General features: G+C 40.6%; 1 protein-coding gene across 1 annotated transcript in view; it reads left to right on the top strand.

Annotated features, from left to right (window-relative positions):
* The first annotated feature begins 2538 nt into the window (after positions 1-2538).
* The window catches only part of prdm5 (PR domain containing 5), an 80281-nt gene continuing 70293 nt past the window's right edge, over positions 2539-12526 (top strand). Inside the window, exons 1-3 of the mRNA XM_038275774.1 lie at positions 2539-2778; positions 3317-3400; positions 7685-7807. Coding sequence (XP_038131702.1) covers positions 2680-2778; positions 3317-3400; positions 7685-7807 — 306 coding nt within the window. The 5' untranslated portion in view covers positions 2539-2679. The remainder of the gene's footprint in view (positions 2779-3316; positions 3401-7684; positions 7808-12526) is intronic.

The following is a 12526-nucleotide window of genomic DNA, read 5'->3' as shown; positions in this document are numbered from 1 at the left end:
AAGCCAGCGTTCATTGCGGCTTTGAAAGCTTCTAAATCCACATTAAACCTAGAATTCTATACAAACAGGATTGGTATATGTTTGTGGGATCTAGTGTTATGCTATTTATGGTGAAGGGCAAATCTATCTAATTAAACTGAATGAAATAAGTTAGCTTTACACCAATAAGGTAGTAAAGTTCTTGCCAAGGGGAAAAATGGCAACTTTTAAGTTTCTCCTTCATTAGCTCCTTCTACCTGGAAAAGGCTTGCCTAATGTTTATCCTTGTTCTACTTCGCAAATGGGCGACCAGCTTTATGTATAAACTGATATAAAATCCTTTGATTATGAAAATGTATCTGATTATTAATGGAGGTAATAATACACCAATAATAACATGTATGTAAATGCAGTCATTGATTTCAGGCAGGAAAAAGAGAAATTGTCACACAATGTCCCTTTAACTTGAATCTTGTGAACTGAGCTATTGCTTGTAAAATCAAGATTTATCATCATCTTGGCTGGCTAGTAATTTTACATTAAATGACACTTTTTTTCCCTCAAATTATTTAATTCGGTTTATTTATATAGCGCCAATTCACAACACATATCATCTCAAGGCACTTTACAGTTCAACCAGATCATATAGTCAGATTGATTCAAAGTTTTCTATCTAAGGAAAACTAGTTGATTTCATCGACTCATTGACTCAAAGGCAATCCCTCACACTAAGCATGCTTGTAGCGAAAGTGGAGAGGAAAAACTCCCTTTTTACAGGAAGAAACCTCCAGCAGAACCAGGCTCAGTGTGAGCGGCCATCTGTCGAGGCCGACTGGGGTTCAAGGAGACAGAAGCAGAGATACAAAATAAAAAAATACTAATTATTTTTGGTGACTTCAGTTGATCTTAACAAGGCAAGTTTTATTCTAATGTGATGTCTGAAAGGTAACAACTGTCATGTGTCCTAATGGGGTTTTGACAACAACCTTATCTTTAAAAAAAGCTTTAATATTATTGCCCTCTGATAAAAATCATTAATATTGGGTAACAATAAAATCATCCTTATTATCATTTAAATTATTTTTGTTCGTAGTACTATTACTACTACTACTGAGAATGATAAAACCAAAAGGTGTTTAAGGGATATTTTCTTGCCATAGTTTTGTCTGTTTTTCTTAAATAATGTTTTAGTTGCTCACTGCTATTAGATAAGTTATCAGACTATTTAGCCCCAGGGAAAGGTACCCCCCCCCCCCCCCCAGCTGCAAATTACACACACTTTGTCTTTAAAGGGAGCTTTCATGTTATTGCCTTCATAAAAAGAGATTTTTTTTCTGTCTACTAATAGTTATTTAATAGTTCAGAAATGATGTATTTTATCTAAGAAAATATCATTAATATTGGGTAACAATAAAATCATCCATATTGTCATTTCCATTATTTTTGTTCATATTACTATGACTACTAATACCAGTAGTCTAGTTGTAAAAAAAAAAAAAAAAAGAAGGGGGATGGTAGAATTATTTTTTTTAACATACATAGCCTAATTAATATAGTCTATTAACCTAAAGAATTATGCATGGTATGGTTGTTACATGTTAGGTACAGAGGTCATTGACCTTTACCAAGGCACCTTGCAGTAGACCTGCAGTCAGTCAATAGACTGGCATGGCTATCACTGCCCCTACATACTGTAGTTAGGGACTAATTTCCCACTGGGATCGGCTTCATATTCATGGTCGGACACTTCTTTGTTTTTTTTTTTGTTCAGGCTACTAGTAAGCCCACAGCCCACCAAATGTTGAAATGACAATATCATTGTCATCACTGTTGATATATAGTAGGAATTTTACACATTCAGTAATAAAATGTGACAGGGGATGGTATGGGGGATGGTCCTTTAAGAAGGGGGATGTCACCCCCCCCTCCACTCAATAGTGACTACTACTAGTGATAATGATTAGTGTTGCAGCGGTACGATAACAGTATCAGGCGGGGCCCGGATCCAGCACTAAAATGGTGGTATCAGTATCGGTGAGTACCTACAAATAGGGCCCGATACCATTTTGAGAGCCAAAAGTTTATTCAGCTATTGTCACGCATTCCATGTAGGCTATAAAACGTTCTACTAGATTCACTTTGTATTATTCTTTTTTTTCCTGCTCCACAAAGGTAGGCAGCAGTTTGACAAACCCATTATTTTACATCCAAGTAGTATGCAGTTCTTCATATACACACACACATCAATTTAAAACAGATGGTATCGGTATTAGGCGATACTGCACAGCCAGGTATCGGTATCGGGGCAAAATAAATGGCATCGGTGCAACACTAATAATGATATAAGCAAATGGTGTTTAAGGGATATATTTTTCTTGCCATAGTTTTATCTGTTTTTCTTAAATAATGTTTTAGTTGCTCACTGCTATTAGATAAGTGATCAGACTATTATTCCAGCAGGATGTGTAACCAGGTGCTGAATGAGAAGCAGGCTGGCGCGTGCAGCCTCATGGAAAGGTAGCCCCCCGGCTGCAAACTTTGGACCAATCAGGACGCAGCTTTTCCTTCCTACAAGCAGGACCAGCAGAGGTTCAACCTCTAAAGAAGAAACTATCTGCTTTCAATTTAAAACTGACAAAGCTCTTCCGCTGACATATAAAACAACCAACTAATTATCACTAAAGGAAACGTTTCCAAGTGATGACAATGTTGGGTATGTACGTGCCAGACAGATTTTCTCTGAAATCGTCAAACGTCCAGGATGGAATCGGTCTTTACACGGCGAGGCGGGTGAAAAAGGTTTGTAGTTTCCCTTTAGGATAAAAAAAGAAAGAAAAACTTTTAGGTTTGAACACCGGGCGCGATTTAAGTTACTTTCAAGGAGTTTTTAATTTTTTTTTAGCATTGTAGAGAGATTGTTTAGCTCGCCTTGTTTCTGAGTCGCTGTCAAAGAGCTCCAGGCTGCTGTGACGTTAGGTGCCACGTAGCTACAGGGTCTGCAGCGGTTTCTCCATGGATTCACCGCCTCCGCGTTCATTTCTACTTTCCTTAATCTTTAAAGTCATTTTACTTCCGACCTAAAGCTCCCTTCACTCCATCCATGCGCTCCTTTTACGCAGAATAAAACTCCCCAAGCGGTTAAAGTCTCTGAAAGTGACGCGCTTCTTCATGCGTCAGCTGAGATACATTGTTCAATCTACAATACTACCGCTTTTAACCACGCCCCTCTTGAATGTTCATTTTGATGTCAAAATATCAGAGCAGAAATGATGAGATCAGTCTGCTGTGTTTTCCCCCTCTGATTTCTTAAAGGTTTTCCCTTCTTTTCCTGTTCCAGGGGGAAAAGTTTGGCCCGTTTGCCGGTGAGAAAAAGCTGCCCAGTGAGCTGGATGAAAGCTCAGACACCAGGCTGATGTGGGAGGTGAATCACACATCTGTGCTCTAAACATTTATATGTTCACACATTTAAAGTGAGGAAACTTAAAGATGATTGGTGCATTCCGCTTAAAGTTACCTCCAAGTTGTAATAACAGAGGAATTATAATTGCACAGCATTGACCATTTTAACAGATTAAAACCTGTTTGTATTTTGAAGTTTTAAGTGTTTATGTGCACCTCCTAAACATTTACACCTTTACATTTACAAGTCTGCATGCTGCAGGAGTTTTGCACATTTTGCTGCAAGTTTTACTGTATTTTAACTTATTTTCAGGAATGTTTTATATAAACAGGTCTGAAACAGGTTTTTGCATCTGTTTTTAAAACTCTTTAAAACCACCTTTTGCTACGATATAGTTTCCAGCCTTTTGCATATGTTTTTCCCAGTTTTCCAAATTAGGAGATGAACCTTGTTTCGGATTCTCTTTAAAATAGCCCAGTTAGGGCTAATGGTGGCGCAGCGCTTATCGTACAAGACCCATGTACGAAGGCCTTAGTCCTCGACATGGGTGACCCGGGTTCAAATCCGGCCTGTTGTCCTTTCCTGCATGTCTCTCCCACTCTCTCATACCCCCTTTCCTGTCAGCCTACTATTCATAAAAAAAAACAAGCCACTAGTGCCGTAAAAACCACAAAAAAACATAAATAAAAAAATAAAATAACCCAGTTAGATTGAATAGATAGTGCCGGTAAACATAGATTTCTCAGTTAAACTCCTCTCTGGAGTTTGACTGGTTAAGTGTTTCACAATTAACCTGGGTCTATTGTAGGAAGGAATGCATGTTTATTTAAAACCTGCATAATGTCTGTAAAATATTATTAGAATTCCATATTTTTACTTTACTATAACTGCAGAAAAGCTTGCAGCCACCACTGTAAAACTGCCACCTCTCTGGTGTTTCTATAGACATTCACTCAATGATTCTAAAGTAATGATTCACATTTGGTTCTGTCATGAGCCTAATGTATGTGTGTATTTATTGTTTCATGTATAATTCATGCACATTGGTATTATGGTTGTAAGATTTGCCCAAATTTGAGGTCACAGATTATTTATTTCCACACTAAATGCTAACCTTATAAAGAAGAGATGAAAGTTAAAATATTTTTTTCAAAGCTTTTACATATTAAATAAATGTATAACTGGTTTTGGGCCACTTCAAGTATTTAGCATGAGACACAAATGAAGCTTCAGCATTGCAGGCAGGACAGCTAGATTATGTGGCAGCAAATACTTAAAGGCAGGAAAAATGTCACGGCTCAGAACAGAGGACACAGTATTCAAGGCAAGATAGACAGAGGGATAACTCAAAAAGCGCTTATTAAAAAAAACATCTGCGGATCTGCAATAGCACCGGCTAGGGCGTCAAAGGCAGCAACTTCTGGAGGAGTCAGGTTAGTGACCACGATAATCAGACGTAGGATGATTATGAATGCATGACAGTTCAGTCCATTCTGAGAGGTGGTAGATTCCCACTGGTCGACCACCAAGATGTAGAGGTTGCCGCACAGAGATTTCCAGACGCTGAAACCTTGAAGACTACAAAAAAAGCAGCAGATCAGATCCAAGCAGATGAAGGATAATCCAGAGGGTCAAGAGGCAGATTCAGGTACAGTTCACAAGTAGAATCCAACAGGAGTCCAAAGACAGGTCAAACAAACAGATCAGAACAGGAACAGGCAGCCTCAGAGGTCCAAAGGAAGAACGGGCCAGGATCAGGCAATCAGGACACAATCAGTTGTGCTAGAAAATTCTCACACCAAAGGCTCAAGAATAATCTGGCACTGATGACTGGGAGCAATCAGTTTAAATAGAAGCTGGAACAGGTGGATATGATGAGCTGTAATAGGAAACTGGGCAGAGCTAGGCAGAAGAATGAAATGAGTAATCAAGCCAGTCCTCAGCGCCAAGATCATGACAATAACTTGGAAAAACTCAGGTGTATAATGCTGCATGTAGTCTTACCAGATAGTTTCAGTACTGACCTTTTGGTTTGGCTTGCATGTGTTCTGAAGAAGTAGTGTTTTAAACCTGAGCCCATGTAGAACATTTGAACGCAGATCTCCTAACATCACTAATTATTTTAAAGTGGGTCAAACCTTTTCATCTTTGTCTTTCGGTTTAACTCTTTCAGGGGTCACTAAAGCAAGTGCTTTGTCTCCATCTAACGTCATCGTTTGCATCTTTTTCTGTCACACCAATTGGACTGAAAGATGAAGTCAAAAATCAATATTGCAACTTTATTTTGATTTTCCTCTGCACTAAGTACAAGTGTGTAGATATAAATTGCAGGATTTTACTATTGTTTGGAAAAATGCTCAGTTCTGCTTGCATGCTTACTTTAAAATGATAGCTGCAACTATGGCGGAAAACTGGCCTCAAGGCCGATTTATACTTCGAAGCTAGGTCGTCTGCGTAGACGTCGCAGTGAACTCAGAGATGTCCCTGTCCCCTCAGCAGACACTCTGCTGCACCTTTCCCGAATTGTAGGTGACCGCAGACATTGCCGCAGACAGGAGGCCTCTGATTGTTCAGATCTACATCCACTCTATTTATGCATATTTCCTGTTTGGTTAAAGTTTGACCAGCTAGAAGGTGTGCGAGACTGCTGGGAACACCTGGATCCCCCGCTCTTTTTCACACTCATGTCCCTCCATTGTCGAACAAACTTGCCCACACTTCCTCGCCGCCTCGGCTGTATCTTGGACCAAGGCTAGTTCCTGATTGTCCGTCTTGTTGTGGTGTGAAATAACATACCACAGACCACGCTTCAAAATTGAGCATAGATCAAAAATGTCTGATCTGCGACATATCTGCGACAAGCTCACTGCGACACACTGCTACAGAAGTATAACCAGCCCTTTAGCATATTACAGCCACCTAAAAGACAGTAGTGAGAGGGTCAATGTCTAGATGTGGTACCTCAGACATGTGGTACCTCTGCGATTTGAAAACACTGTTTGTTATATTGCAATTCGATTGCAAATACAATTGCCCAACCCTTGATATCAACTACTTTCATTTCATTTCATCATTTAATGTGGTTAATTAAATCATTTTTTGAGGGATTGATTAAATCAAAAAGAACCCTAGGAGGTTCTATACTGATCACGGTTGTTATTGAAACCTAAGTTTTAAAAAATCAAATTATTACCATGCAATTTTATGTTTCTTTTGGTTCTTCATTAAAAAAATTCCAAAGATTCAATGCTCCATGATCGCTGTACTTATCTGATATTTGTGTATGGTCCCACCTCTAGTTGATTAGAAAGGTGATGCAGAAGTGTTATTCATAAAAAAACACACATCTGTATGTGCTGCATATTTAGTGTTTTAAATGGTCCTCCAGCTGTCAGAGACATACCTGATGGATCTAAAGTTTTTCTCTAGGATTTGTTGCGCTGACTTTCGAGGCTATCATTGCCAGTTTGCATTGTTCCTTTTCTAGGCTGTTATTCTATTAATTGATCAGAGCGGATAAATACTCAAAACATCTGTAGAGCAATTTCATGCTATCTTAATGCCAATCAAAGAGTTTCTCTTTGTACTCAGAGCCTGATGTTAGCAGATGCTTTAGATCAGAGTAAAAAGGGGGAAGGAATTCTTTCAAAGTTGGCTGCTGCGAGGAGACCATTTTTAAATAATTTTTTATAAAGAGTTCATTGTGTACGAATAAACCCCAAAATGTCCTTTTGGTTTTGTGTATCAGCCACAAGGCTCAGTGGAACTGATTTATTAAAAATGCCACCAACTGTAAAAATATAGATTGGAGGTTAAAGTTGCAGCTATAAGAGATCATGCATAAATGTTTCATAATTAGCAGTTACCATGATTAAAAAGTAAACACTGTATACACTCTTACCAGGAGACATAACTGGAATGTAGTAGAAAACACATCCTTTATCAGAGCACACAGCTGTGTGGGAAAACACAGGTTTATCCAAAGAGTTTCTCTGTTTCTGTGTGATAAAGGAAAGATTTAATTATGCTGCAGATCAGTGAACCAAAGCTGATGTGAAAACTGACTCTCGTCGATTCTTGGTGTGAAATAGCTGATGGTAACGGGTAAAGAAAACGCTGCAGTTATCTGTTGTTGTCATGTTGTGAGGTACAGAGCTGCATTCAATGACCAGGTGTTCACAGTAAAGGCCATCACTCTTTGTTGTACAGAGGAACCAATCTTCAAGAAAAAAAAAACAAATTAAAAGACAAAACAGTTGTTCTCTGAAAGCTCTCACTGTTGCTCTGCTTTCTCTCTTTTTTCAGGTTCGTGGCAGTAAAGGGGATGTTCTGTATATTCTGGATGCAAGTAATCCTCGCCATGCCAACTGGCTGCGGTTTGTCCATCAGGCGCCTTCACAGGAGCAGAAGAACTTGGCAGCTATTCAGGTACATTTCCACTCAGCAGACAATGAATCCCTAAGATTCAAAAACAATCAATAAAACTGGCTGCAGGAAGGAGAAAGTAAAGAGTTGTCTCATTTTCTTTAAAAACCTTGTAAAGAATAATCCATGTTTTCAATTTCCCTTCTATTTTTGGTCAAGAAGGTTAAACTATTTATTGTATTATTTCCTGCAAAAGTATCCATTTCCCTTAAAGTTTTCCACATTTTCTCATGTTACAACCACAAATCTCAAACATGTTTCAATGTGATTTTATTTGACAGAACAGGACAATATGCTGCATAATGGTAATGTAGAAGGAAATGGATTTATGGTTTTTAAAAAATTTTCTTTCTCAGGAAATCCTAAAAGTGTAGCATAGTTCTGTATTTAGCTCCTTTACTCTGGTGATCCTAAAGGAAATCCATTAGTAGTAGTCCTTTAAGCAGTTGTCTCTCTTTTGCATCTTTTGATTTGATTATAGCAATAATTGAACTTTATTAATCTCACACTGGAGAAATTCACTTCTGCATTTGACCCATTCCCTTGGGGAGCAGCTGCATAATCATTGTGACTCTCATGAGCAGGTCATTCAATGCAGATTATGAGACTTTTTATTTCTAATTTTGAAATAGCACCTGATATTTTGTCTGAATTTAAAGGAAATGCTGGAAGTATTGTTGCTATGCAACAGTTGGTGGAAAAAGTATGATTTCGATGCTACATAATATGGTGGGTTGCCAAGTCCAGACAGTGGTGTGGTTTTTTGCAGTTCAATCATGTCAAATCAAGCCCAGTTTGTAAATCTTTAATTGCGCTGCTCAAGGTGACTGTATGTTGAAGTAGCTCAGCTAGATTGATTGTAATAAGAATTTTTAAAAGAACGTCACTTTCTCCATTTGTGGATCAAAGCTTAACCCCCCCCCAACCCCCCCCCCCCCTTTCAAAGATTTTCGCCAATATATTTTCGTTATTGGATATTTGTTAGGACGTGTAGCCATAGCTCTGTTCACATTTCCCCCTCTGCAGTTGCTGACTCAGTCACATGCAATTGTGGCAATAACTGCTGATTTCATTTACGCTTCACTCTCTGTTACACATCCAATGGGCCAACAATTTGTCAGCTCCTGTACAAGAGAAAATAAAGCTTTGGGCTTGTTTTATGCAAATGTCTAGGACTCATACGTCTCTAATGTAAGACCTGCTCTTGTCACGGTTGGGTTGAGGTTTTGAGGACCCAATTAATTAACTGAGGCAAAGATTCAAAAACAAAAGTACAAAAATACAATTAACCAAAAACCAGAAAACTTCAGGGGAAAAGTCACGTGGGGAGCCAGGGAAAGACGAGGAACCAACACTGAGAAACTGCACAGGGAGAGTATATACCGGTATAGGAGACAGAACAAAGACTGGACTAATGAGCTGAGAAGGAACAGGTATGTATGGAAGCATCTAGAAGGAGCTACAAATACAAAGAAAATAAAAATAAACTTGAACAGAGGGCAGAACTCGGATGGCTCTTGGGAAAACGTATCACAATCTTATTTTTCTCTGCCCAGATAATATAATGCCTGCACTTCTGTGGAGTAAAACGCAAGCCCACCAGAACAGTGAGATCCTTCCGCAATAACAAAACCTTAAATCACTAATGATCCTAAGGAGCTGCTGAACAAGAAAAAAAGAGCCTCCAGGAAGGGTGACAAGAAATGATCAAGGACGACTAAATTATACTGAAGCAACTTGAGGTCAAAATAAGATAAAACATGGAGGCATACAGAAAGAAGCTGGAAAGCAGGCTCCTGCAGGGCAATCTCAGAGATGTCTGTTCAGGGATGAAGGCGATCACAGGGTTCAAGTAGAAGCAGGATCAGACAGATCAGCTTGGCATCTTTCTCTGCTGCCCACTGCAAAACTGACATTCTTTGATCCAAAGATTTCCTGTCATGCCTAAAATCTTTCCTCATCTACTGTACCTCTGCTGTGACCCCCTCAGCTTCTTGGCATTTGTCCTCAATCAAATTATGGACATCTGTCTGTCTCACGTCAAGTGAAGATGCGACTGGAGAGGCTGAATCACAATAAGGCACGAGGTCCAGATGGGGTCAACCCTCTGTGGGATTCTACAGCACCTCTTCCACCAATAACCCGATCCCAAAGAAAACTTAGCCATCAGTCATCACTGACTTTAGACCTGTTGACCTGACATCCCTCCTGTTGGTCCAGATGAGCAAGCAGACAAGCAGCTCTCAGGACATACTGCAGTTTACTTATCGCCATAGAGATGGAGCTGATGACTCCATCATATACCTGCTTCAACAAAGCCACTGTCGTTTAGACAAAGCAGACAGCGCTGAGAGGATCATGGCCTTCAACTTCTACAGTGAATTTAAAACAATTTTGTCTGATAATTTCAGAAACTCCAGAAGACTGAAAAGAGGCATCAACAAGCATCAGGGTCAGACTGGTAACGATTTTTAGCCCTGGCATTTTTCCCTCTACACCGGCCCACTACCGCGCGCACAACCCCCACCCCCCTACGACCCCACCCCTAAGGAAACAAAAATAGTAGCGCAGTCAAACTGCGTCTCAAAGGTGAAACACAATACAATTACACATTCACGATTAACCATGACCAAGACTTCTATACAGTGATCCCTCGCCACTTCGCGGTTCACTTATCGCGGATTCGCTATTTCGCGGATTTTCATAATGCATTTTTTTTTTTTTTTGCATTGTGCTCTGCATTCTGATTCGCTAAAAACTCACTCCCGCTTCTTGTATCAAAACATGCTACGAATTGTGCTATCATTTTGTCGTCTCGTGCAGTTGTGTACGTACATAAAACAGCTTGGCAAATTTACATTAAGTTGGCCAAATTATCTTGTAATTTCGAACATCTCCTAAACCCATAATGTCGACGAAACGGCCTGGACCGACAAAAGCACCTGCGGATGGGACCAAACGGCGGAAGATGCTACTTATCTCAGATAAAGTTAAACTTCTGGACATGCTAAGGGAAGGTAAAAGCTATGTAGCCGTTGCTCGCCATTACGGAATCAATGAATCTTCCGTTCGTTACATAAAGAAGGAGGAAAAAAACATAAGGACGACAGCAGCAGTCAATTTTAATACGAATGCAAAAAGGGTTGTAACTGTCCGCAACAAGACCATGGTACGGATGGAGACGGCATTAGCTCTGAGGATTAATGACTGCAGGAAAAAAAACATAACCCTGGATACAAACGTTATCTGCACAAAAGCGAGAATGCTGTATGAAAACTTTGCTGTCAGTGATGGGGAAGAGGGAGAGGATGCCGGGCCCTCAGCAAGTGCTGCTGACAAAGTGCCAAGCGCATTTAATGCAAGCAAGGGCTGGTTTGAAAAGTTTAAGAAACGCTTTGGACTTAAAAATGTTTGTCTGCACGGTGAGATGGCGTCTGCGGATACCGCTGAGGCAGAAGCCTTCGTGAACAATAAATTCAAGGCGATCATTGAGGAGGGGGGATATAAGCCCGAACAAGTTTTTAACATGGATGAGACTGCCTTATTTTGGAAACGAATGCCCTCCCGCACCTTCATCATGCAGGAAGAAGCCAAAGCCCCAGGATTTAAAGTTCACAAAGACCGTTTGACCCTGGCTATGTGCGGAAATGCCGCAGGTTTCATGTTTAAACCGGGGCTGATTTACAGGTCTAAAAATCCCAGGGCGCTGAAAAACAAAAATAAGGATGATTTGCCTGTTTACTGGATGTACAATGCAAAGGCTTGGATGACAAAAGCGCTCAATCTGGATTGGTTCAAAAACTGTTTCATCCCGGAGGTCAAGTGTTATTTGAGAGGAAAGGGACTGGACTTTAAAGTGCTTCTGCTCCTTGACAACGCCGGAGGTCACGGTAATGATTTGGCATATGATGGTGTGCAAATCGAATTTCTGCCGCCAAACACTACATCCCTGATTCAGCCCATGGACCAAGGAGTCATCCGTGCTTTCAAGGCTCTCTATACGCGCAACACCCTGCAACATCTTGTTGACGCTATGGACTCGGATCAAGATTTCTCACTGAAGGACTACTGGCGTGGATACACCATCGCATCGTGTCTCCAAAACATTCAGAGGGCCATTCAGGAAATGAAAACGGAAACTCTGAAGGCCTGCTGGAAAAAACTATGGCCAGAGGCAGTGCAAAACGCAACCGGAGGCTCGCTTGACGAGGTCCACCACTCTGCCGTAGAAACAGCTGTGAATCTGGCTAAACAGACTGGAGGAGACGGCTTTAATGACATGAGTCCGGATGACATAAACGCCCTGATTGATGGAGACGCACAGCCGCTGACCGATGCAGAGCTGGCAGAAATGACAAAGCCACAAAGCGACGATGAAAGAGAAGAGGGAGAAGAGGACACGAGAGATGAGGAGGAAGGACTAACGGTTGGTCGCTTAGCAACCATGGTGCGAATGGCCACTGAACTTAAGCGAGTAGCTGAGGAATGGGACCCTTTGATGAGCCGTTCATTACAGTTCTCCAACGTAATCGATGGTGGCATGTCGGTGTACAAGGATCTTTTTGCAAAGAAGAAAAAAGAGCGACAACAGCCGCTTATCACTATGTTCTTCTCCCGAACAAACACACCTGCACCGCGGGCTTCAGAAGAAGAGAACACTGCAGAGCGCAGTCAGGATGCAGCGGCCCAGTCTGAAGAGCAGTGAAACGGCCTACACGTGAG

Source organism: Cyprinodon tularosa, unplaced genomic scaffold, assembly GCF_016077235.1.
Source record: "Cyprinodon tularosa strain WSP-4 unplaced genomic scaffold, ASM1607723v1 ctg98, whole genome shotgun sequence".
Classification (NCBI taxonomy): domain Eukaryota; kingdom Metazoa; phylum Chordata; class Actinopteri; order Cyprinodontiformes; family Cyprinodontidae; genus Cyprinodon; species Cyprinodon tularosa.
Note: the sequence above shows the minus strand (reverse complement) of the source record. Positions and strands in the feature narration are given on the sequence as shown.